Here is a 26,062-nt window from a genome sequence, read left to right as displayed (position 1 = left end):
CCCCAGCTAATTTTTTAATTTTTTTGGTAGAGATGGGTTTTGCCATGATGCCCAGGCTGGTCTCGAATTCCTGGGCTCAAGCAATTCAGGCACCTTGGCTTCCCAAAGGGCTGGCATTATAGGCATTAAGCCAAAATGCTCAGCCAAAATAAAAAAAATAAAAAAAAAAAACCCATACACACACATTTTTAACCTACAGCACAGAACCTAACAATGAGGATCAAGGAGAACTATGAAGCCCCCAAAATTACATGCAAAATCATATACTCTATATGTTTCTATGAAGATTCACTGTACGATCTATGACTCAAGCTGTTAAAAACCACTGCCCTGAAGAATGAAAGGACCCACCAACCAAATCTGACAGCCAAGAGAAGGGAAGTAGGAAACTTGGCCCAAAAGAGGGTGATATGGTCTGGCTGTGTCCCTACTCAAATCTCAACTTGAATTTTATCTCCCAGAATTGCCACATGTTATGGGAGGGACCCAGGGGGAGGTAAGTGAAACATGGGGATCAGTCTTTCCCATGCTATTCTCCAGATAGTAAATAAGTCCACAAGATCTGATGGGTTTATCAAGAGTCTCCGCTTTTGCTTCTTCCTCATTTTTTCTCTTGCCACCACCATATAAGAAGTGGCTTTTGCCTCCTGCCATGATTCTGAGGCTTCCCCAGCCACATGGAACTTTAAGTCCAATTAAACCTCTTTTTGTTCCCAATTTCGGATATGTCTTTTATGAGCAGCGTGAAAACGAACAAATACAGAGGGTAACCCAAAAGAAATTTAATTTACTTCAAGAAGTTAAATATCATCTGGTTTTTAAATAACTGACCAGACAGCTCAAAATAGTCTTATATCCCTAAGTGCTTTTACTCTGAACTATAAGGGACTCTTCAAAGAAACATCTATACTAATACTTAATGTTATCTTGTCTACTCATCAGAAATCAATCACAGTCAATAAGAAAGCGGAACTTCATTTTTTATGAGAACCTATGCCAATTCTTTGGCATACCTAAAACAACAATCCTCTTATACTTAATGCTTCTGAGGTTAAACATGGAAGTAGCCCATTTGTGTTTCCCCACTGTCAAACTCTTAGGCCATAAGCAGCAGCAATGCAGCAACTTGGCCAGACAGAGCTGAGCTATCAGCAAGGAGGAAGCCAGGTATGGGGAAGAGGAGGAGGAAGGCTCTCTTAAGGATCTGTTCTGAATAAAGTTTGTTAAGTAGGCAAATTTTCATTTAAAATGACTTGGATGTAACAAGATGACACTCTTTTTTCCAACTTTCCTCTTCTGAATATATCCTTCTATTACATTTTTAAAGTTCCTTTCTCCTTTCCAGTAAAAAGGCTCCCATTTCATTAATGCTACCTCCACTCCTATTTCCCTGGATCTAGTCCATCCTTCCTAGCACCCATCCACTCTTTCTGTCCACCAACCTTTTTAATAGCTTTCCATCTCCCCATCTCCCTTTCCTTCCCACCCATGCTAGTCATCCTTTCCAACCAGACTAGTATTCATTCCCTAAGCACAAGGATGGTTTCATTCAATCTTTCCATTATCATTTCCTATTTCATCTTTTAATAGTAATGCATCTAATAATTCAAATTTAAAAGGTGTATATATGATACCACAGTAAAGAGCTTTTCAAAGTTAACCAAAGACTTACAAGGGTATATACTGAAAACTATCTCACCATCCCTGACCCTAGTTTCCCACACCCCAGAAGCAACCAATAGTTAAAATATCCCTGAAATGTCTATCTGAATTTTTGATTTTTTAGTTCAAGTAGCTGGAGATTCCTGTAGTCATTATCTTGTCTTATCTTTCCATTGTATGTCTTTACAAATATCTGCATGTACATTCTCCCCTCTCCTACCTTTCTACACAAATGTTAGAATACTTTATGTGCTTTGAAGTGGACTTCACATCATTTATTTCAGTGACCATTCCATTTGAGTAACTAAAGAGCTCCTTTATCATTCTGTATGGCCACAGGGTACTTCTTTGTATGGATGCACCTTAACGTACACCCTATTTTGTTCATCTACATTCCATCCAACCTTGTTATTACAGACAATGCTGCAAGTAATGAGCTTGCACATACATCATGTACCATTTGTGCAAGTGTATCTGAAGAATAAATTCCCAGAAGCAGAACTGCTCAGTTACAGGACAGCACATACGTAACTTTGCTAGCTATTGCAATGTCATTATAGCTAGAGGCTGTGCCAAGAATGGACTAGCATACCTGTGTCCCTCACATTTTTGCCAACACAGTTTTATTACCAAATTTTTGGATCACTACCAAGGAAATATTGAAAAATACTATGATTGGTCAGATTTACACTGAATTTCTTTCCATGAATAAAAATGAACATTTTTTGTTCTACATTCAACAAAACCATTTTTATTTTTCGATAAATTATTTCCAATTTTTCAGTAGTTGGTCTTTTTCTTATTGTTTATTAGAATTGTTTATTTATTAGGAGAATGGGCTCTAAACCTATAATATAAATTGCTAATCTTTTATTCTCAGTTTGATGGATAATTTTTAAAAACATTTTATGATAGAGAAGTGAAGTGTACAGCTCAAGGAATTTTCACAATCTGAACACATCTGCGTAGCCAACAGCACAAATTAAAAAGCATAACACTGCCAATACCCAAACCACCCCAGCCTGGCTTCCCTTGCTACCTGCCCATCCACATGTAACCACTGCCCTGCAGCTGACTCTGTAGGAGTGAACTGCTGAGCTGTATACAAACAGAACTACAGAATGTGTGGTCCTGGTCGGCTTCACGTCATTCCACATGTTCCTGAGATTCATCCATGTTATTGCATGTAGCTATACATCATTCATTCCCACTGCAACCTAATATTCCAGGGTATGAATAAGCATAATCCATTCTATGGTAGTGGGAGGGCAGGGTGGTTCTGCAGTGACTTAGAATCTTCCACTGCTAATGGGAATTTGAGAATCTGGGGCTGATACAAATAGTGCTGCTATAAACATTTTAGTATGTCTTTTGGTGAATATGTACACCCTCTCTGTTGTGTATGTACTCAGGTGTAGAATTATTAGGTCATAAAGTATGAAGCTCACAAAGTTCACTTTCACAAGACACTGCCAAACAGGTGTCCAAAGTGGCTGTACCAATTTATACTCCCACCAGCAACACATGAGAATTCCATGATCTTTTAAGTGATAAATATCCACCATTCAGTCTTCATCATCGTTTTCCTTAGATCAAGGTATCACTGAGCAAGTTCTAACTGCAACTCAGCTTCACACTTCTGACCCCTATTTCCACTAATGACTACCTCTGCCTCAAACCACAATCACTCAAAATCTACACTTTCTTCTGACTCCTTGACTCAGGTAATGGTATTGCCATTGCCCCACGTAACTCAGACCACAGACCCTCCTCTCTTCCTGCCTTTCTACTATCCCCTGAAGTCCAGCCATCAAATCCTAACCATTTTACCTCTACGTCTTTCATTAGCTACTCTCTTCATTTTCACTGGGACACCTAGATTTCTACAACATCCTAAGAACGCTACCAAATGACCTTTACTGCCAGGAGAAGACTCACCAATCAAATTCTACCAGCAACTAGTCCTGCCACTTTCCAGACAAGCCTCAATCTTGGGCATGGTGGTCAAACCTCAAACCACTCCCTGGCCCTCCTGACCTCTCCAGTTTCACCTCCTAGCCCATGGCCGCTCTCCCTTCATCCTGCCATAAAGGCTGGCCACACTGGACCATGTACTTTCTCAAACACATCCACACTTCACCATCCGATTCCCTTCCAAAGAGGCTTTTCCAGCATTTGATATTTCTCATGCCCTCAAAGGATTACCTGTTAAAACTCTACTTCAAAGGTGGCTTCCTATATGAAATTCTTTTGCTACCTACTCACGTAACATTTGTTTCTCCTCTAAATTCCAATGCTTTTGGTTTGAGTCTCTCACGATGCCAATGACTGTGTATTTTATTCTTGGGTCATCCCTCTGGGCTAATGGACAGTTCCTTAAGGACTGGCATGTTGCCTTATTTATCACTGTAATTCCACAATTCGAGACATTTTTGAAAGAAGCTTAGTACAAGCAGTAGATGGAATAATTTCTTCCTCTGGCACAAGCCTATTAACAGTAAGGCCAGGCCTGACAGGCCCGTGAGTACCGTGGCTCCTTCCAGTTACAGAACACAGCTCAGCCCTGAGGGTTGCAGCACAGCATTTTTATAGACTCAGGCTCAAAATGCTGTGACCTGGCATTGTGCAGAGCTAAACCAGTTTTTATATTCACTGTCAGAGATGATGCTGATCAACAACCTATCTGCTTCTTTTAACACTTTTATCCCTTGAGATTTCATTATCTTTTTGGGTACTTTTCTTCCATCATTTCTACCACACTTCCTAGCTTTCATGGACTGGTTTTTGTAACTGCTGATTTATGAAGACATTTCCTTTGCTCACATCAGAATTTTTAAAGGGACAAGCAAGGCCTAAAGTCCCTTCCAGTCCTGCAATACTACAGGGTCTACACAGAAGTATAAGAATGCTATTCTCATGCATCGCCTTTGCTTAAGGATATGGCTCGGCTCATTCTACAATGATTAAGACTGGCTAACTAAAACCTTGGGTCCTATAAAAGCAAGTGAGGTGCTTCCAGAATACAGTGATAGCCCAGAAGGGATCTGATGTGCCTGACCAACATATATAGAGTAATCTCAGAAAGATCAGAAACAGTGAAAATGGTATAATAAATGTTTATCCATATACTTACAACCAGATCTGAAGTCTTCATTTGTCTCATCACTTAGAGATATATTTAAATTTTGTTTGCTATTAAAAGACGTGTAATAGGCAAGGTCCGTCACCCACCTACCCTCTTCATTTTGATAGACCACATTCTGTGGGAGATCTCTTTCTAAAAAATAAAATTCCAAAAACATCCAATGACACATGTAATAACTAAAATTCTCAATTTTTAAAAAAATTTAGATGACTACCTTAGTTATCAACAGTACTGAAGTCTTCCAAAACTAGTTAGAAAAAGAAAAACCCATTTCCCCAAAAGAAAAGTATATCTTTGATGGAAGATAAGTCAGCATCAATTACAGAAAAAAGTCTATAATGGAGAATGAGGCATAAAGAAAAAGAATGTCAGGACTTAGTTGAAAGGCATATTTTTTTCTTTTTTTATGAGACGGCGTTTCACTCTTGTTACCCAGGCTGGAGTGCAATGGCGCGATCTTGGCTCACTGCAACCTCCGCCTCTTGGGTTCAGGCAATTCTCCTGCCTCAGCCTCCCGAGTAGCTGGGATTACAAGCACGTGCCACCATGCCCAGCTAATTTTTTGTATTTTTAGTAGAGATGGGGTTTCACCATGTTGACCAGAATGGTCTCGATCTCTTGACCTTGTGATCCACCCGCCTCGGCCTCCCAAAGTGCTGGGATTACAGGCTTGAGCCACCGTGCCTGGCTTTTTTTTTTTTTTTTTTGAGACAGAGTTTCACTCTTGTTACACAGGCTGGAGTGCAATGGCCCGATCTCGGCTCACCGCAACCTCCGCCTCCTGGGCTCAAGCAATTCTCCTGCCTCAGCCTCCTGAGTAGCTGGGATTACAGGCACACACCACCATGCCCAGCTAATGTTTTGTATTTTTAGTAGAGACAGGGTTTCACCATGTTGACCAGGATGGTCTCGATCTCTTGACCTCGTGATCCACCCGCCTCGGCCTCCCAAAGTGCTGGGATTACAGGTTTGAGCCATCACGCCCGGCCTAGAAAGGCATGTTTTCACTAGATCTCTGATGAAAGATATCATTTCTGAGCAGTTCTCCCTGTACTAGTAGATTTAAAATTTTGTTTAAACTACAAAACACTTAAATATTTAATACGAAAGACTGGCACATTTCACATGGAAATATATCCTATTCAAAACATACAAACATCTATTTCTTTCACTCTATTTTTTTTGAAAGCCCACTTACTGTCTTTATTCTTTTCAACAGACTCGTGACATTCACATGTTCGCCTTTCAGAAGTTGGTGACCAAACGGCATCAGCGAAATTAATTTCACTGTCATTAATAGGCTTCAAAGACGCTACATCCACATTTTCTTGAATGGACACTTTAGGATTCTCAGTGTCTAAACATCCATCCATGTGCAAAACTGTCTTATTTTGATGAGGACACTGTGCCTCCTGTTTTACAGGGTCAGTTGGGTCAAAGCCACCATCGGCATTTGCATCAAGAAAATTATCAGAGTTAAGTTTCATGTCAGTAGCCCTCAGGGTCTTCACCAGAACATCTTTTCTTGCACTTTCCTTTAAAAAAAAAAAAAAAAAAAAATCAGAATTTTTTAATACAGCAAGTTTTGTTTTTTATAACTTATGTTAAAAATTTATGGGAAAAATTATATAGTTGACATAAAATGTTTATTATATGAAGGAATAGAACATACAATAGTATTCATTGTGTTCTAGACTATGTATGAATATATGAACCAATGATAAAGTAATTTACTAAAACCAGACATTGTGATGTGGGCATGGGAAACATATCAAGAGATTCACATACCAAAAGTAAGCTCTATGTGTGCATTACATTACAGGATGATAGAAATGTCAGCTCAACTTTTATTATTACCAATAAAAGTCTCTACAAGCGTGGTAAGCCTATTAATGTGACCAGCCTAATAAAGTTAATATGAATAAACAGCCCTTGATATTAATACCAGATACTAGTATCTTTTAATAGGAGTAAAGCAGTGTATACTACAAATGGCCCTGAGCAGTCCAATAAAATTTGTATCCATCAGCGCAAATTAATTCAGTGCCTTAAAACTATGCTCTCCAAAATATTTTTCCAAGTGGCACTTCTTATTCTTTCCTAAAGTAGCAACTGCTGAAAAGGGGCTCAAATGTCTTCAATATCGTTTGTGGATATCTGGCTGCCACCATGGTTATCGCATGCCATTGAAACCTATTAACAGCAGTCCTTTCTGCTATAATAAGACAAACAATAAGAACAATCTGATAAGGCACAGTTTCTGAAAGTTACAATACTAAAACAAGGTTGTTCTAAATAAAAGATGATGACTTTGAAATACTAGAGACATAGGTCCAAATCCTAGTGCCAACCATTTATTAACTGTGTGCTTTGCCAACATTACTACATAAAATGAAACATCAAAATAAATTCCAGATGACTTAAAGATTTAAATATAAAAGTATTACGAAAAAATACAGATGGATTGTCTTATATTCTTTAGTGGACAATGTCTTCTAAGTGTAACACTCTAATGTCCTGAACTGTGTCCCCTTAAAAAGATATATCCAAGTCCTAAGCCTGGTAACTATAAATTATGCTATTATTCTGAAACAAGGTCTTCACAGATGTAATTAACTTAAGGATCTTGAGATAAGACTATCCTGTATTTAGGGACCCTAATCACAATGACCAATGTCTGTATCAGAGGAAAAATAAGAAAATTTCAGACAAAGATACAGAGAACAGGCCGAGTGAACACAGAGACAGAGATCTGACTGCTGCTGGTACAAGCCGAGGAATACCAGAAGCCAACAGAAGCTGGGAGAACCAGGAAGGATTCTCCTCTAGAGTCTTTAGAGGGAGCACCACCCTGCTAGCATCTTGATTTCAGACTTTCCGCCTCCAGTGAGGAAACAAAGTTCAGCATGACTGCAGTAATTTGCTCTGCCAACCAAGGAAGTTCACACACACATTAAAGCCTGAAATACATAAAGACCAATATATTTCCATAACAAAAATCTTACAAAATTAAGTTAAAATACAAATACTCCAATAGAAAAAAAAATGACAAATGCCATTTAAAACAAGATAACTACTTTTCATATACAACACTTGCAAAGATTAAAAAGAAACATAATGTGGAAAACTGGTCTCTTCCATAAAGCAACTTAATCTTGAATAAGGAAGGTTGTTTACAACTTCTAGCTTCCAGTTCCTTGTGTAAAGGGCTTGGAAGTCGCTACTCCATCCTGACAAGTAAAAACATGAACAAACTAACAAATCAACAACTCTTCTTAGATCCATAAGAGAAGGATAAACTGCTGCCTCTAAAACTGGAGAGACAGACAGGCAAATACAGAGAATACTAACATACCAGGGGATACACTCTCAAGCAGAAACCTCCACAGTAACCAGCAGAGAAGGAATATCTGACCTGTAACTGATGAATTGCTGCAGGCTCAGTGTGGAAAAGTCTGAGAGTTAAAAACTCCAGGGGATCCAGTCATAGGTGGGCCTCTATGCTTTTGTGAGTTTTACCTCCAGGAGCAGGACCAAGTTTTCACAGCAAATAATGGAGAAAACTCCCCTTGGGCTTCCAGCATGGGGAGAAGAAAAGGGTCATTTTGAAATATAACAGGGCAGTTTGTTCTTAGGTCTGCCCTCAAGAAAACCTAACCAGCTGGGGTTTTATCTGAGCCTAAGCAGCCTAGGAAAAGGGAAGTACCCAACTCTAGCTCCCTCAAGCTACCCCGTCCATCCTAAGGGGAGGAAAAAACAAAGAAACACTTGTGGAGTGCACATTCTAAAGGCACAGGCTCAATGAAAGACTGAGACTAAATAATAGAATTATGGAATGCTTCCCCTCTGCAATACCTTACCAGAACATAACGAAAGGCCTATTTACAGCAGTTCTTTTACTTGGCACATCATGTCCAGCTAACGAGAAAAAATTAAAAGGCATACTAAAAGGCAAAAAACACAGTTTGAAGAGACAGGGCAAGCATGAGAACCAGGAGAACCAGATATGGCAGTGATGTTGGCATACTCAGGCCAGATATCAAAAACAATTATGATGAATATGCTAAGGGCTCTAATGGATACAGCAGACAACATGCAGGAACAGAGTGGCAATGTAAACAGAGACGGAACTTGAAAGAATCAAAAAGAAATGCCTGAGGTCAAAACTGGTAACACCTGAAGAATATCTTTGCTGAGCTCATTAGTAGACTGGACACAGCACAGGAAAGATACTCTGAGCTCAAGCATATGCCAATGGAAACTTTCAAAACTGAACGCAAAAACAACAAAGAATGAAAAAAACAATCTCAAAAAACTGCTGGACAACTACAAAATGTATAACATATGCCTAAGGGGACATCAAAAAATGAAGACAAACAGAAAGGAACAAAACATTTGCAACAATAATGACTGAGAATTTCTCCAAATTAATTCAGACCACAAGCCACATATCAGGGTAGCTCAGAGAACACCAAACAAGATAAAGGCCTAATACACTAGGGCTGTACTTGGAAAAAAATAAATAAATGTCAAAACCAATACTACACCTAAGTATATCATTTTCAAACTACAGAAAATCAAAGATAAAGAAAAAAAATCCTAAAGAAGCCAGCAAGGGAAAAAACAACCTTACACATAGAAAAACAAAGAGCAACATTTGACATCTTCTTAGAAACCATGAAAGCAAGAAGGAAGTGAAAGAAAATATTTTAAAGAGTTGAAAGAAAGAAACCAACAATCTCTAATTCTGTACCCTGAGAAATTATCCTTCAAACATGAAAGGGAAATACTTTCTCAGACAAGCAAAAATTGAAGGTATTTGTTGCCAGTAGACCTGCCTGGCAAGAAGTTTTTTGAAAAGTTATTTTAAGAGAAGAAAAATATATAGGTCAGAATCTTATATCTACAAAGAAAGGAAAAGCATCAAACACAAAATAAGTAAAGGTAAAACAAAAAGTTTCTTTTTCTTTTTTTTTTTTTTTGAGATAGAGTCTCACTCTGTCACCCAGACTGGAGTGTAGTGGCTCAATCTTGGCTCACTGCAACCCCTGCCTCCTATTTTCAAGTGCTTCTCCTCCCTCAGCCTCCTGGGTAGCTGGGACTACAGGCACATGCCACCACGCCTGGCTAATTTTTCGTGTTTTTAGTAGAGACGGGGTTTCACCATGTTGATCAGGCTGGTCTCAAACTTGTGATCTGCCGGATTCGGCCTCCCAAAGTACTAAGATTACAGGCCTGAGCCACTGTGCGTGGCCTATTTTCCTTATTTTTAACTGGTCTAACAACACATTGTTAAGAAAAATAATGGCAACAATGTATTCAATGATGTATGCTTATGTGTGTGTATATATGCATATATATATGTGGGGGGTATGTCTATATAGAGACACACACATCTGCTTATGTGTACTTACATGTAAGTGAAATGAATGATAGCAATGATACAAGGAATGGGAGGGAGGAATTAGGAATATTTTGTTATTATCAGGTACTCAAACTACCCATTAAATAGTACAATGTTATCTGAAAGTGAGTATGAATTAATTGTAAATATATATTGCAAACTAGAGCAACGACTAAAAAAAACTGGGACAAAAAGAATTATATCTGATATGCTAACAAAGAGAAAATGAAATCATATGAAATGCTGAATTAAGACCACAGAGAAGCCAGGCATGGTGGCTGGCACCTGTAATCCCAACACTTTAGGAGGCCAAGGTGGAAGAATCACTTGAGGCCAGGAGTTCAAGACCAGACTGGGCAACATAGCAAGACGGTTATCTCTACAAAAAATTTAAGTTAGCCAGGTGTAGTGGCATGTGACTGTTGCCCCAACTACTCAGAAGGCTGAGGCAAGAGGATCACTTGAGTCTAGCAGTTCAAGGCTGTAGTAAGCTATGATCCTGCCACTGTACTCCAGTCTGGGAAACAGAGAGACCCTGTCTCAAAATAACAATAATAATAAAATTCTTAAAACCACAAAGAGAAAAAAAAGACTGAAGAAAAAATAAGAAAAAAAAAAGAACAAATAGAAAATAGTAACAAACATGGTATACATTAACCCAACTATATTAATTAATCACTTTCAAAGTCATTGGTGGTTCACATCTGTAATCCCAACACTTTGGGGAGCCAAGGTGGGTGATCACGAGATCAGGAGATCAAGACCATCCTTGGCCGGGCGCGGTGGCTCAAGCCTGTAATCCCAGCACTTTGGGAGGCCGAGGCGGGTGGATCAAGAGGTCGAGAGATCGAGACCATTCTGGTCAACACGGTGAAACCCCGTCTCTACTAAAAATACAAAAAACTAGCTGGGCGTGGTGGCGCATGCCTGTAATCCCAGCTACTCAGGAGGCTGAGGCAGGAGAATTGCCTGAGCCCAGGAGGCGGAGGTTGCGGGGAGCCGAGATCGCGCCATTGCACTCCAGCCTGGGTAACAAGAGCGAAACTCCGTCTCAAAAAAAAAAAAAAAAGACCATCCTGGCCAACATGGTGAAACCCCATCTCTATTAAAAATACAAAAATTAGCTGGGCATGGTGTCGCGTGCGTGTAATTCCAGCTATATGGGAGGCTGAGGCAGAAGAATCACTTGAACCAGAGAGTCAAAGGTTCCAGTGAGCCGAGATCATGCTACTACACTCCATCCTGGTGACAGAGTGAGGCTCCATCTCAAAACAAACAAACAAACACATCAACTAAAAGAGATTTTCAGAGAAGAATAAAAAAACAAGACCCAAGTATATGATGTCTACAAGAAAACAACATGTAGATTAAAAGTAAATGGATGGGCCTGGTGCTGTGATTCATGCCTGTAATCCCAGCACTTTGGGAGGCCGAGGCGGGCAGATCATGATGTCAGTAGTTCAGATCAACCTGACCAACATGGTGAAACCCTGTCTCTAGTAAAAATACAAAAATTGGATGGGCATGGTGGTACGTGCCTATAATCCCAGCCCCTCTGAAGGCTGAGGCAGAAGAATTGCTTGAACCTAGGAGGCAGAGGTTGCAGTGAGCAAAGATCATGCCATTGTACTCCTGCCCGAGCAACACAGTGAGACTCAGTCTCAAAAAAGATAGCAAATGAATGGAGAAAGATATACCATTAAAATACTAATCAAAGGAAAGCAGGAATAGCTGTATTACTGTAAGACAGAGCAGACTTCAAAACAGGGAAAGTTATCAGAGATAAAGCAGGGTACTACAGAATGATATAAAGGAATCAATTCTCTAGGAAGACATAAACATCCTTAACGTGTATACACTGTACAAGAGAGCATCAAAATATGGGTGGTAAAAACTAATAGAACTACAAAGAGAAATAGATGAGGCCAGGCACAGAGGCTCACACCTGTAATTCCAGCACTTTGGGAGGTGGAGGTGGGTAGATCACGAGGTCAGAAATTCAAGACCAGCCTGGCCAAGATGCTAAAACCCCGTCTCTACCAAAAAATACAAAAATTAGCCGGCCATGGTGGCACACACCTATAATCTCAACTACTTGGGAGACTGAGAAGAACTGCTTGAACCCGGGAGGTAGAGGTTGCAATGAACCGCGATAGTGCCACTGCACTGCAGCCTGGGCAACGGAGCAAGACTCCTTCTCAAAAAAAAAAAAAAAAGAGAAACAGATGAATCAACTATTGTAACTGGTGACCTCAACACTCCTCTATCAGAAAAAGATCAAGCAAGAAGAAATTCAGTAAGAACACAGTTTAACTCAACACTAACAATCAACTAGATATAATGAACATCTATGAAATACTTCACCCAAAAACAGCAGAATACACATTCTTCTCATCAGGAAAAAAAAAAAAAAAATGACACAATAAATACACAATTTGAGTAGGCCCATATCTGTAAATGTAAGTAAGGCAATTATGAGGAACATCCCAAAATAGAATGTACCATGCCCAGAAAGGTTCAACAGTGAATTCCATCAAACACTGAAGGAAGACATTATACTAATTCTCTACAAGCTTTTTCAGAAAATAGCAGAGGGAATACTTACTAACCGATTCTATTAGGTCAGCATCATCCTAATACCAACACTAAAGACATTACAAAAAAATTAAAATACTGACCAGGCACAGTGGCTCACGCCTGTAATCCCAGCACTTTGGGAGGCTGAAGCAGGCAGATCACCTGAGGTCAGGAGTTCCAGACCAGCCTGACCAACATGGAGAAACCCTGTCTCTAACAAAAATACAAAATTAAGGCCAGGCACAGTGGCTCATGTCTGTAATCCCAGCACTTTGGGAGGCCGAAGCAGGCAGATCACAAGGTCAGGAGTTTGAGATGAGCCTGACCAACATGGTGAAACTCCGTCGCTACTAAAAATACAAAAAAAAGTTAGATGGGCCTGTGGCACACTCCATGTCTGTAATCCCAGCTACTTAGGAGGCTGAGGCAGAAGAATCACTTGAATCCGGGAGGTGGAGGTTGCAGTGAGCCGAAATCACACCACTGCACTCCAACCTGAGCAACAGATTGAGACTCTGTCTAAAAAAAAAAAAAAAAAAAAATTAGCCAGGCATGGTGGCGCATGCCTGTAATTCCAGCTACTCAGGAGACTGAGACAGGAGAATCATTCGAACCTGGGAAGCAGGGGTTGTGGTGAGCCAAGATCACGTCATTGCACTCCAGTTTGGGCAACAAGAGTGAAACTCCATCTCAAATAAATAAATAAATAAATAAAACTACTGACCAGTATCTCCCATGAACAAAGATGTAAAACTCCTCAACAAAATGTTAGGAAATCAAATCAAATAACATAACATATAAAAATCTTATACATCATAACCAAGGAGACCCTAGGTATGCAAGGCTGTTTTAACAATCAAAAATCTATTAATGTAATCTATCAAATCAACAGACTACAAAAAAAAAAAAAGCACATGATCCTATCAATAGATACAAAAAAAGTATCTGACAAAAATTGAACACCCATTCATGATAAAAACTCCCAGTAAACTACAGAGAGAATCATTCTCAACTTCAAAAAAAAAAAAAAAAAAACCTATAGTTAATATCATACTTAATGGTAAGAAGCTAGAAGCCTTTCCACTAAGATAAGGAATAAAGCAAGGATGTCTCCTCTTACCACCACTTTTCAACGTTATACTATAAGTCCTAGCTAATGCTAGAACTAGAATAGGAATTAAAATGTATACAGGTTGGGAAGAAATAAAAACCATCTTTGTTTGCAGATGACATGATCACCTATGCAGAAAATCCAAAAGAATTGACTAAAAAAAAAAAAAAAATTCCTGGACCTAATAAATGATTATAGAAAGATGACAGGATACACGTTTATTATATAAAAGTTAACTGCATTCCTATACACCAGCAATGAACAAGTAGAATTTGAAATTTAAAACAATGCTATCTACATTAACACCCCCATATACAAAATAAGTTAGGTATAACTCTAACAAAATATATGCAACATCTGTACAAAGGAAAACTACAAAACTCTGAGAAAGAAATAAAATAAAAAAACAAACAGACATTTAATGTTCATGGATAGGAAGACTCAACACTGTCAAAATGCCATTTCTTCCCTACTTCACCTATGTATTCAATTGAATACCAACCAAAACCCCAGCAAGTTGTTTCTGGATACTAACAAACTGATTCTGAAGATTACAAAGGCTGGGCTTGGTGGCTCATGCCTGTAATCCCAGCACTTTGGGAGGCAGAGGCAGGTGGATCATTTGAAATAATCAGAAGTTTGAGACCAGCGTGGCCAACATGGTGAGAAAAATCTAGAGGGTACTAGATCAACACACAAAAATCAGGTGTTTCTGAACACCAGCAATAAACAATCCAAAATGTAAATTAAGAAAACAATTCCATTTACAACAACATCTAAAAACTACAGTACTTGGTAATAAAGCTAATCAAGGAGGTGAAAGACATCCTGAAAACTACAAAACACTATTTAAAGACCTAAAGACCTCAACAAATGGAAAGACATCCTGCGTGTTCATGAAGATGAAGACTTAACATTGTTAAGATATCAATACTACCCAAAGTGACCTGTAGATTCAACAAAATCCCTTTCAAAATTTCAAGAAACTTTTCTAAAGAAAAGAAAAAACTGATCCTTAAATTCAAATGAAATTGCAAAGGGCCTTAGCTAAAACAATCTTGAAAAAGAATTAAGCTTGAGGAGTAACACTGCCCAATGTCCTACAAAGACATAGTAATCAGAGATGTGTGGCACTGTCAAAAAGACAAATAGACCAATAGGGTAGAATAGAGAACACAGCAGTAAACCCTCACATACATGGTAAATTGATTTCTGACAAAAGTGCCAAGACCATTCAATGAAGAAAGAGCAGCCTTTTTAATAAATGGTGCTGAGAAAATTTAATACCCATATGCAAAAGAATGATGTTAGTGAGACCCTCATCAAACGCCATCTATAAAAACAAACTCAAAACAAATCAACAATCTTTTTTCTCTCCCCTTTTTTCTTTTTCTTTCACAAAGTCACAGAACAACAATCTAAACATAAGAGCTAACTCTATAAAACTCTTAGACGAGAACAGGAAAATCTTCATGATATTGAATTTGACAACAATTTCATTGATATGGCAACAAAAGCACAGGTAGCAACACAAAAAATAGATCACACTACATCGTGATTTAAAATTTTTGGACGTGAAAGGACAATGTCAAGAAAGTAAAAGACAACCTACAGAATGGGAGAAAATTTTGCAATTGATACATCTGGTAAGGAATTAATATCCAGAAAACATAAAGCAGAATAACAAGAAATTCTCCAATCACTTGAGAATTAAACTCCCTACTGCTCAATAACAAGAAATTCCCCAATCACTCGAAAATTAAACTCCCTACTGCTACAATTCAACAACAACAACAACAAAACAACTCAATTAAAAAGTGGGCAAAGGCCTTAAATGAACATTTCCTCAAGGAAGACATACAACAGACAATAAGCACATGAAAAGATGTTCAACATCACTAGTCATCAGGGAAATGCAAATCAAATCAAAACCACAATGAGATACTACTTCATACTCATTAGGTTAACTATAATTTAAAAAGGGAAAGCCGGCGAGGTGGCTCACGCCTGTAATCCCAGCACTTTGGGAGGACAAAACGGATCACCTGAGGTTGGGAGTTCAAGACCAGCCTGACCAAAATGATGAAAACCTGTCTACTAAAAATACAAAAATGCAGCCAGGCATGGTGGTGCATGCCTGTAATCCCAGCTACTCAGGAGGCTGAGGCAGAAGAATCACTTGAACTGGGGAGGTGGAGGTTGCAGTGAGCCAAGATCATGCCATTGCACTCCAGCCTGGGCGACAAGAGTGATACTTCATCTCAAAAAAAAAAAAAAAAAAAAGGAAAAAAATAGTGTTAACTAGGATGTGGAAAAATTGAAATCCTAGTGTTTCACTGGTGGATGTAAACTAGTGCAGTTGCCATGAAAAACGGTAGGGCAGCCGGGCGCGGTGGCTCAAGCCTATAATCCCAGCACTTTGGGAGGCCGAGGCGGGTGGATCACAAGGTCGAGAGATCGAGACCATACTGGTCAACATGGTGAAACCCCGTCTCTACTAAAAATACAAAAAATTAGCTGGGCATGGTGGCATGTGCCTGTAATCCGAGCTACTCAGGAGGCTGAGGCAGGAGAACTGCCTGAACCCAGGAGGCGGAGGTTGTGGTGAGCCGAGATCGGGCCATTGCATTCCAGCCTGGGTAACAAGAGCGAAACTCCGTCTCAAAAAAAAAAAAAAAGAAAAACGGAAGGGCAGTTCCTCAAAACACTAAACAGAATTACCATATGACCCAGCAATTTCACTCCTACGTATATATCCAAACAAACTGAAAGCAAGGACTCAAACAGGTATTTGTATACCAATGGTCATAGCAGCATTATACTCAAAAGTCAAAAGACAGAAACAGCCAGGTGTTCACTGAAGGATGAGGGGATAAATAAAATGTGGTATATATAATAGAATATTATTCAGCCATAAGAAAGAATGAAATGTTGATATATGCTACAACATGAATAGACCTTGAACACATCATGCTTAATAAAATAAGGCAAACACACAGAAGGCCAAATATTGTATGATTCCACTTATATTAGGTTACCCGGAGTAGGCAAATTCATAGAAACAGGAAACGGAATGGTAGTGACCATGAGTTGGAAGGTGGGAGGGAATTGAGGTTTGTTGTTTAATGGGTAAAGTTTCAGTTTTACCAGATGAAGGGTCCTGAAGACTGGCTGTACAACGTAAATGTACTTAACATTATTGGGCTGTACACTTAAAAATAAATTAAGGTAATAGCCAGGCACAGTGGCTCACGTCTGTAATCTCAGCACTTTGGGAAGTCAACGCAGACAGATCACTTGAGGCTAGGAGTTTGAGATCAGCCTGGTCAAGATGGTGAAACCCCATCTCTACTAAAAATACAAAAATTAACTGGGTGGTAATGTGCACCTATAATCCCAGCTACTCGGGAGGCTGAGGCAGGATAATCGCTTGAATCCAGGAGGCAGAAGATGCAGTGAGCCGAGATCGTGCCACTGCACTACAGCCTGGGTGACAGAATGAGACACCGTCTCAAAAAAAAAAAAAAAAAGTAAATTTTATGTTATATGTATTTTGTAAGTTAAAATTTAAATTAAAAATCTATTTAACATGTGGCTGGGCGTGGTAACTCTCACCTGTAATCCCAGTACTTTGGGAGGCCAAGGTAGGCAGATCACGAGGTCAGGAGTTCAAAGCCAGCCTGGCCAACATGGTGAAACCCTGTCTATACAAAAAATTAGCCAGGGGTGGTGGCACGTCCCTGTAATCCCAGCTACTTGGGAGGCTGAGACAGGACAATCGCTTTAGCCTGGGAAGCAGAAGTTGCAGTGAACCACGATCGTGCCACTACACTCCAGGCTGGGCGACAGGGCAAGACACCATCTCAAATAAATAAACAAACAAACACATATTTAACATGTACAAAATAGAGATACAAAGAATAAAGCAAAAAAGCAAGCATTATTTTAATCAATACTGGACAAGGTCTAAGTGAGAAAAAATTAACCTACATGCAAAATTCAAGTCATACTTTATACAACTATAATAACATTACTAAAAAAGGGCATAATGAATAGGTAAGAGTCAGAAATGACTACAAAGTTTTAGGTACAGGAGACATGGGGTACTACTAACAAACAAAAAGCTGAAACAATGAAAAATATGTTTGAGCAAGGTAAAAGATCCAGCTGCTTTTTCGTTTAATGACTGGACATTGGGCTAAAGAACTTTCCAAATGACTAGCCATTAAATATTTAAATGCAAGAAAATGTATATAATTGTATGAAAGATACTTACAAACATATAGAAACATTATCAATAATGATTTTTATATTTTTTCTATATTTTTAGAAAGTCAACAGTAATTGTTTATTTCAAAAGAATTGATGTCATACAAACTACAAAACACCCCTTATTCCTTTTTTCATAGGAAATCTAAGGAAAATGCATAACTTACGCTGCTAAGATCTGGAACAATATTGTTCAAATTTTCCATTTCTTTCTCAATTCTCCAAGTATCACAGGAAAATGGTAACATACCATCTGTGTGCATTCCACTACCTCCAGTACCTACAGAATTATCTGAAAAATAAAGAAAAATCTTAAGGGAGCCACATCAAATCTGAATGATCTAACATAACTGCTTGTTGCGGCCGGGCGCGGTGGCTCAAGCCTGTAATCCCAGCACTTTGGGAGGCCGAGGCGGGTGGATCACGAGGTCAAGAGATCAAGACCATCCTGGTCAACATGGTGAAACCCCGTCTCTACTAAAAATTCAAAAAATTAGCTGGGCATGGTGGTGCGTGCCTGTAATCCCAGCTACTCAGGAGGCTGAGGCAGGAGAATTGCCTGAACCCAGGAGGCGGAGGTTGCGGTGAGCCGAGATCGCGCCATTGCACTCCAGCCTGGGTAACAAGAGCGAAACTCCGTCTCAAAATAAATAAATAAATAAATAAATTAAAAAAAAAAAAAACTGCTTGTTGCTAGTCAAATTATTTTATGTAAACCTAATACTTAGCATTCCTATGACAAATTTAGCCATTTTCACAGAGAGAAAACAAGCAACAGTAAGAAGCAATAATATACATGATAAACTCCTATCATACAGAAAGAATTCATATTTAATTACTGATATTTAATTATTGATATCATCATTCATGACATTCAATCCAAGAAATACATACTACGGTATTTCTAGTAACACTAATTTACCCAGCTATTATTAAAAGCTCTTTTGAAAAGTTTTAGACTGTCAAAGGATCTGATGGACTAGAAGGGTTAATATATGTTCAATCATACCAGAGAAATGATTTTCTGTTTTTAAAAAAGGTAAAGTCAAAACTGGAACTTAACAACAAAAGAATTGTATTTCTATACTTACTAGTCCCAGGTAGACAAATAATTTGGCCTTCCTGAGACTCTTTGTAAGTTGTTTCAGAAGAGTGTGAGCCACAGGAAATCAGAGAGCTGTTATTTTCTGATTGAAACTTGCAGTGTAAGCTACTGTTTTCATTTGCCTGTTGAAAGAATATCTTAGCTGTATTACTCTTTTAAATTAAAATGAAATAATTTGAGGGAGAAAATGTGGATTTACTGAAGGATGCCAGATAATAAATGTAGAAGGAATTAGAAAAATCGCCATTGTCAACATGAAAGTAATCAATGTTTCCAAGGGGCTTCAGCAAGGATACTGAAACCAGATAGTGGAGGGTTTTCAGAGAGTAAGATGTTCAATGAACTCTGATATCTCATCTCACAGATGACTTATTAATAACAAAAGGGAAAAGTTACCTTCACAAGGATTCATCTAGCTGACATCACCTTAGCCAAAATTATCAAACACAGTATCACCAATCATGGGAGAGACAAACGTCTCCCAGTGTGAGGCAAAGAGAAGTACACCACACTGCCTATGTTTACTATGAATCCACTCATGGGAAAACTGTTTAATGTATTCTTGCCAAAATGTTTAATCTAATCTAGTCAGGAAGGAAAAAGAAAAACAGATTATGACTGTCTGAGAGTTCGTGTTTTAGTTTGTGCTTACTGAGCTGGGTGATACAGCATTGAAAACTCCTGCAGTGGCCTTCCTCCTATCCTCTCTCCTCCCTCCTTCCTCCCTTTCTTCCTTTTACTTCTTCTACAATAGGCTTATCTATACTTTTTTGATAGAGGTAACCATTTGCCACACCATTTTCTGAAGAGTCTGCTTTCTTCTCATTGATTTGTGAAGAAAAAAAAAAAACAGATCATGGTCATTTTTCCCTGCTGACTAGATTATGGTACACCCTACAAAACAAAGGGCCTAGATTTCACAAAATAAATCACCTCATGAAAGAACTACTCTAAATTAAAAGGGAATAAAGAGACAGGACAACCAAAGGCAAGGTTAATCTTTGATTAAATTGTAGATAAAAAAACAGTAAGAATAAAGGACATTCTAGGGACAACTGGGTAAATGTGAATATGGACTGCATAGCAATTTAAATTATTATATCAAAGTTAGATAACAGAATTCTGATTATGTAGGAAAATGTCCTTATGTACAAAAGATAAATGCTGAAGTATTCAAGTGAAATGTCATACTCTCTAGACTTACTTTCAAATGATTCAGAGAAGAAAGTATTTATAGAGAGAAAAGGAAAATGCAAAAGTGGCAAACTTTAGCAATTGGTTAACTGTGGAAGAGGGTGTAAATATCCATTGTGCTATTCCTTTAATTTTCTGTAGGTGAGGGAAAGACAGCAAGAAGGAAGAAAGGGTAGGCATTTCTCATTAATTCATACATGGGAAACACAGAGTCTAAAAGAAAACCAAAAGCTTACATTTCATATGAACATCCAATAAGACCAATAGTAATTTTCTAATGTTAAATCTCTGAAAAACCATCAAGACTGGAACATACCTGACTAAGATCACTTGTAGGTAACTTAAAACCTTTTTCTGGAGGTTCTGGTCCTTCTAGGTCTTCATACATCATTCCTGGAATTGCCAGTTGCTCAAAATAAGCCTCCAAATGATCATCATAAAACATTTCATCATCAATATCATCATCTATTGATAAATTAAGAAAAAAACAGAACATGCCTTAAAGTAGTGACTAAGCAATAATCTGTAATTAAAAAGACTAAGACATAAATGAGTCTAAGATTGTTTATTTGACATGAGATAACTTACAACTTCAGTCAACTATAAATCATTATGAAAATTTTAATACAAGGTAAATATTTAACCTCTATGAGAAGACAGGACAGAAACAGATCCTGGCATGTTATTGAAAGTTAGGATACAATAAATGTGGCATCACAGATCAGTGAGAAGGAGATTCTTCAGGAAATGGTGTGGCAAATGGTTACCTCTATCAAAAAAGTATAGATAAGACTATCACAGAAGTAAAAGGAAGAAAGCGAGAAAGGAGGGAGGACAGAGGGAAGGAGGGAGACCACTGCAGGGGTTCTCAATGCTGTAACACCCAGCTCAGTAAGCACAAACTAAAACACGAACTCGCATTCAGTCGTGGTCTTCTAAGTTGGCAATGCCATTTTAAAGTTCAATTTTGCAATCAATATTAAGAGTCTCAACAACACTCATCACCTTTGATCTAGCAATCTTGTCTCCAAGAATCTAGCATACTAAAGCAATCAAAGATTGGATACATTCAGGTCAATACCATAATTTGAAAATCCAAAAGAGTGAAAACTCCTTTGGCAGCAAAACCTGCTCTCCATGGATGTGATGCACACTCAGCTCATCAGACTGGCATTCAAAGCCATGCACGACGTGACCCCAGTCTACTTTTTTTGGCTTATTTACCAATGTGGCCTCCTATAGGTCCTGTAAACTTGCGATGCAAAACCCCTGGCTGTTCCCCAAACAAAACCCACATGCCTCACAGCTGTGCCTTTACTGACACTGTTCCTGCTTCCTGACATGTCCTCCTCCTCCCATATCTAAGGCGTGGCACAGGTTCCATCCTTTTTCTAGAAAGCTTCAGTACCTGCCTCAACCAGAATTAATTCCTCACTCCCTATAATCCCAGGCACATTTGGGGTTCTGTTGGGTTTATGCAACCCAATCTGAAATTTGGTTTTGCATCTCCTCTCTGCACCTAAGATGTTGGGGGGCAGAGGCCAAATATTTCATGGTTCCAGCTGGGCACAGTGGCTCATGCCTGTAATCCCAGCACTTTGGGAGGCTGAGGTGGACAGATCACTTTAAGTCAGAAGTCTAGGCCAGCCTGGCCAACATAGTGAAACCCCGTCTCTACCAAAAATACAATTAACCAGATGTGGTGGTACATGCCTGTAATCTACCAAAAATACAATTAGCCAGATGTGGTGGTACTGAGGAGGCTGAGGCAAGAGAATCACTTGAACCCAGGAGCAGAGGTTGCAGTGAGCCAAGATTGTGCCACTGCACTCCAGCCCAGGTGACAGAGCGAGACCCCATCTCAACCAAAAAAAATAAATAAAAAAATTTCATGGTTCCCCTAATTTCTAAACACAGTGCTGTATACTGAATGGCACCTCCAGGTGACTACTTTGTACCCTAACAATGTTAAACTGAGGGATGAGTATAATATCAGGATAGATATACAGAAACAAATTCTTGAATTCCATCACTTAATTAAGTGGCCATTTGAGTGCTGGCAGGTAGGAAGAAAAGGGAAGGAACAAAGAAAACCCTAAAAATTTGGCATCATAACCACTGCAACAAAGAATAAAGTGGAGTGGCAAGGTGAAGACCAGGGAAGTGCAGGTTACTCCGTCGTACCAGAAGAATCTTCCAAGCTTGTCGGTAGCATAAGTTTCTCATTTTCTAATAAGCTAGTGTGGCTTAGGTCACTGTTTAGAGTCTTGTCTTCAAAACATTTTCCAGCATCAAGCACAATAATCTATAAGAAACAAAATGGCAAGTAAGAGAAGCACACACTCATTCAGGGCTCTGAAGAGTACAGTACAAGGCCACAAAAAGGACCAAGTATGTTCTCAACCTCCAGTGTGTTTAGCATCTGTAAATCACAGCTTAGGCAATGAAGGGCTAGTAATTACACATGTATTAATAACATTCCTTCCCCCCATGCCACCTCCCTCACCTGACCTACCAACAGGACATCCTTGAAACTTAAGGCTTCTCTCAAACTGTGCGCACATGCTTAGAGAGGCTCATAATATATTAAGTACACAAATATATAACTGAACTTGAGCAACACAAGGCTTACAAAAAAGTGAAGGTAACAGCAAACCTGGATCCAGCAGCCTGTATCTAAGGAACTCTTTGCACCATTACATTGGAATAATCAATTTCTCTGCTCCTCAACCAGGAAAGAACATGTAACCCTAAAGGGCATGCAGCCATTTACTAAGGATACTTAAGGTCCAGAATGAAAATGTAACATTTCCCAAGTGTGATTATATTTCATTATATATTACATATATATAAATAATACCAGTATAGGAAGTATATTGCAAAACGCACACTAATTTTTAAGACAGAAACATGGACTCTCAATCCAATTTTAGATTTAGAGAGGGTAGTGCTGAGCTATTCTCAAAAACATCTAACCATCGAGGCACCAAGGACTACTATAATCCACTGTTATTTAAAATAGATGATCACTTAGAATATGGCAAATGTTAACAGTTGTGTAATACAAGCTCTGTGCTTTGAAAAGTCTTTGTAACAGAGAACTGGGAAAAAATCTATAGGGGAAAAAACAGTACGTACAATGTCCCTGTCTTTTTGGTCATGTTGACTACTGAGAATGCCATGTACTCTGCCATGCCTGGTCCGTGGAAAATGTCTCCATTCTGATAAAGTGGCATAGTTTCACAGGTGAGACGAGACCTACACGTAGTAGCAGCTCCCTTCTCTCTGTTTCTAACACATTTATTTTCCCCTATTCTCATTTCTTCCTTTTTTTAATCAAGCAACTCAGGTTTCTATACTTTTGTTGCTTTCCAGTTTTATTGTCCCTTAGATTATTATTAATTTCAAAAATTAATTGAATTAATTTCAACTTCACTACATCTGAACTTCCTCTAAAAAGCCTCTCTCACACTTGAAACTTGTTAGGGGTCACATACAGGGTGAGTGCATAGAGGGTCAACAAACATTTTGTGGGAGGGCCAGATAATAAATACTTCATGCTTTATGAGCTGTACAATCTCTGTCACAACTTCTCAACTTCACTGTTGTAGCACAAATAACAGCCATAAACAAAACATACACACAAATGGGCATGACTGTATTTCAATAAAACTTTGCAAAAACAGGCAGCAGACTGGATGTAGGCCTTAAGCTATGGTTTGCCAATCGCTGGCACAGGGAAGTAACTTTTACTTTAGACCCTTTTGCAATCATTCCATAAAAACAATCTTTACAAGTCTCATAAAAGTAAAATAAACAAAAAGTGTATCTCCTTTTTATAAGTTTTAACAGTACTTAGTTTATATTTTATAAATAAGTCTCATAAATTCATGACTGCATGCCTGAAATCCAGGTTTGGTGGTAATGTTGGGCATAAACTATCTTCTCAGCATCTTTCCTTTGAAGAGCCCATCCTTTATACTTCACATGGTTCAGTGGGGTTGTCACTTGCATTCCTCTATCTGTGCATGTATACACACTCATATACAAGCACACACACAGAAGTAGACATTAGATCCAGGTTCATCCCAACCCACCCCTTTGCACAGTGGTTTGCACGGTGATTTGCATATGAGCCAAGTGAGCTCATTAGACGTGTCCTTTTTCCCTTCTTTTCTGATCACAAGTGTTAAGAGTATAGGGTTGTGTTGCCAACAAATGAAGACAGCTTGCCTATCATTTAACAAATTATTAAGTGACAACTAAGGACCGAGAACCATTCCATCATTCTAGACGCTCAGGCACTCAGGATACAATGAAACACGCACACACACACACACACCCTTACCCTCATGAAGCTAACACTCTACATGAAGCCAGTAGAGTAAAGCAGAGCAAATAGATGGACTCAGCTCTTATATCACCAAGCCCAAGAATACAGTACCAGGCATCAGCACTACTCCTGAACCTTCTAATTAATTGAGAGAAACTCTCACTTTTACTGAAGCTGGATAAGTTAGAGTTCTACTATAAAAAAGTAGATGACATCTAACTAATATTAACATTTATATATGTGAAACATAAACTTTTACTCCCCTATAATACTCCAGAAAATAACATATAAAAGATTACCTTGGGTTCCTTATTATTCATCCATGACTGTACATGAAAATCAATAGGTGAGTCTGTATAAGAAAACAAAAACAAACTGAGAGACCAGGTTATTTGACCAACTAAATACCCAACAATACCTAAAAATAGCAAGAAATATCTTTATCTTGAAATAGAATAGCAGTACTTTTAAATGATGTATACGAATCCATCATAGGTCAGTTAAATGTTTTTAAATGTTAGGGTGGGGACTCATAAAAAAATTGTACCAAAGAACTTGAATATGTGTTTAATCAAGACTTTACAGCTAACTTTTGCTTTGTAGATGTGGAGAGAGAAACAAGAGAAATGGCACCTTGAGTAAATAAAGGGACAAACCTAAATAGTGGGACAAACTACAGTGTGACTGACCTAGAGTATTTCAACAAGGCACTGACACATGAGACGCAACAAAGGCACTGCAGCATAACAAAACCTCTCTCAGACCTCCATACACACAAATCACTATGAACAGCTGTACCAGATGATAAAAGTTTGTTAGCTATGTTAATAGCACTGTGATTATGTAAGAAAATGTCCACACTTTTGAAGATGCATATTGAAATATGCACAAATGGCATCTGAAATTTTAAAATATCAGAAAAATAGTAGTAAAAAGGAGAGCTGATACAAGTATGACAAAATCTTATAGCAATGGGATAGGTACATGGGAAGTTTTTTTAAATTGATACATACAATTCATGTATCATTAATTCACTCTTCTAAAGCTTACAATTCAGCAGATTTTAGTATGCTCGTAAGGTTGTACAGCCATCACCACTATTTTCATTATTCCAAAGTGAAACACTATACCTATTAGCAATCACTCCCCATTCCCACTACCTTCCAGCCTCTGACAATCAATAATTTGCTTTGTTATTTGTGATTCTGTATCTATAGATTTCTCTATGCATAAACAGAACCATACACTGTGTGGCCTTCTGT

The 26,062-nt window shown here is 38.6% G+C and overlaps 1 protein-coding gene across 7 annotated transcripts in view; it reads right to left on the bottom strand.

The window, feature by feature from the left end:
• CEP192 (centrosomal protein 192) overlaps positions 1–26,062 on the bottom strand; it is a 135,786-nt gene that overhangs the window by 86,664 nt on the left and 23,060 nt on the right. For all 7 annotated transcript variants that reach the window (XM_074383792.1, XM_074383788.1, XM_074383791.1 and 4 more), the window contains 7 exons: positions 25,100–25,152; positions 22,652–22,772; positions 20,784–20,932; positions 19,260–19,395; positions 18,336–18,460; positions 6,006–6,342; positions 4,796–4,939 (listed from right to left, as the gene is read on the bottom strand). In XM_074383792.1, coding sequence (XP_074239893.1) covers positions 4,796–4,939; positions 6,006–6,342; positions 18,336–18,460; positions 19,260–19,395; positions 20,784–20,932; positions 22,652–22,772; positions 25,100–25,152 — 1,065 coding nt within the window. The remainder of the gene's footprint in view (positions 1–4,795; positions 4,940–6,005; positions 6,343–18,335; positions 18,461–19,259; positions 19,396–20,783; positions 20,933–22,651; positions 22,773–25,099; positions 25,153–26,062) is intronic.

This window comes from Saimiri boliviensis, chromosome 13 (genome assembly GCF_048565385.1).
Source record: "Saimiri boliviensis isolate mSaiBol1 chromosome 13, mSaiBol1.pri, whole genome shotgun sequence".
In the NCBI taxonomy this organism is placed as follows: domain Eukaryota; kingdom Metazoa; phylum Chordata; class Mammalia; order Primates; family Cebidae; genus Saimiri; species Saimiri boliviensis.
Note: the sequence above shows the minus strand (reverse complement) of the source record. Positions and strands in the feature narration are given on the sequence as shown.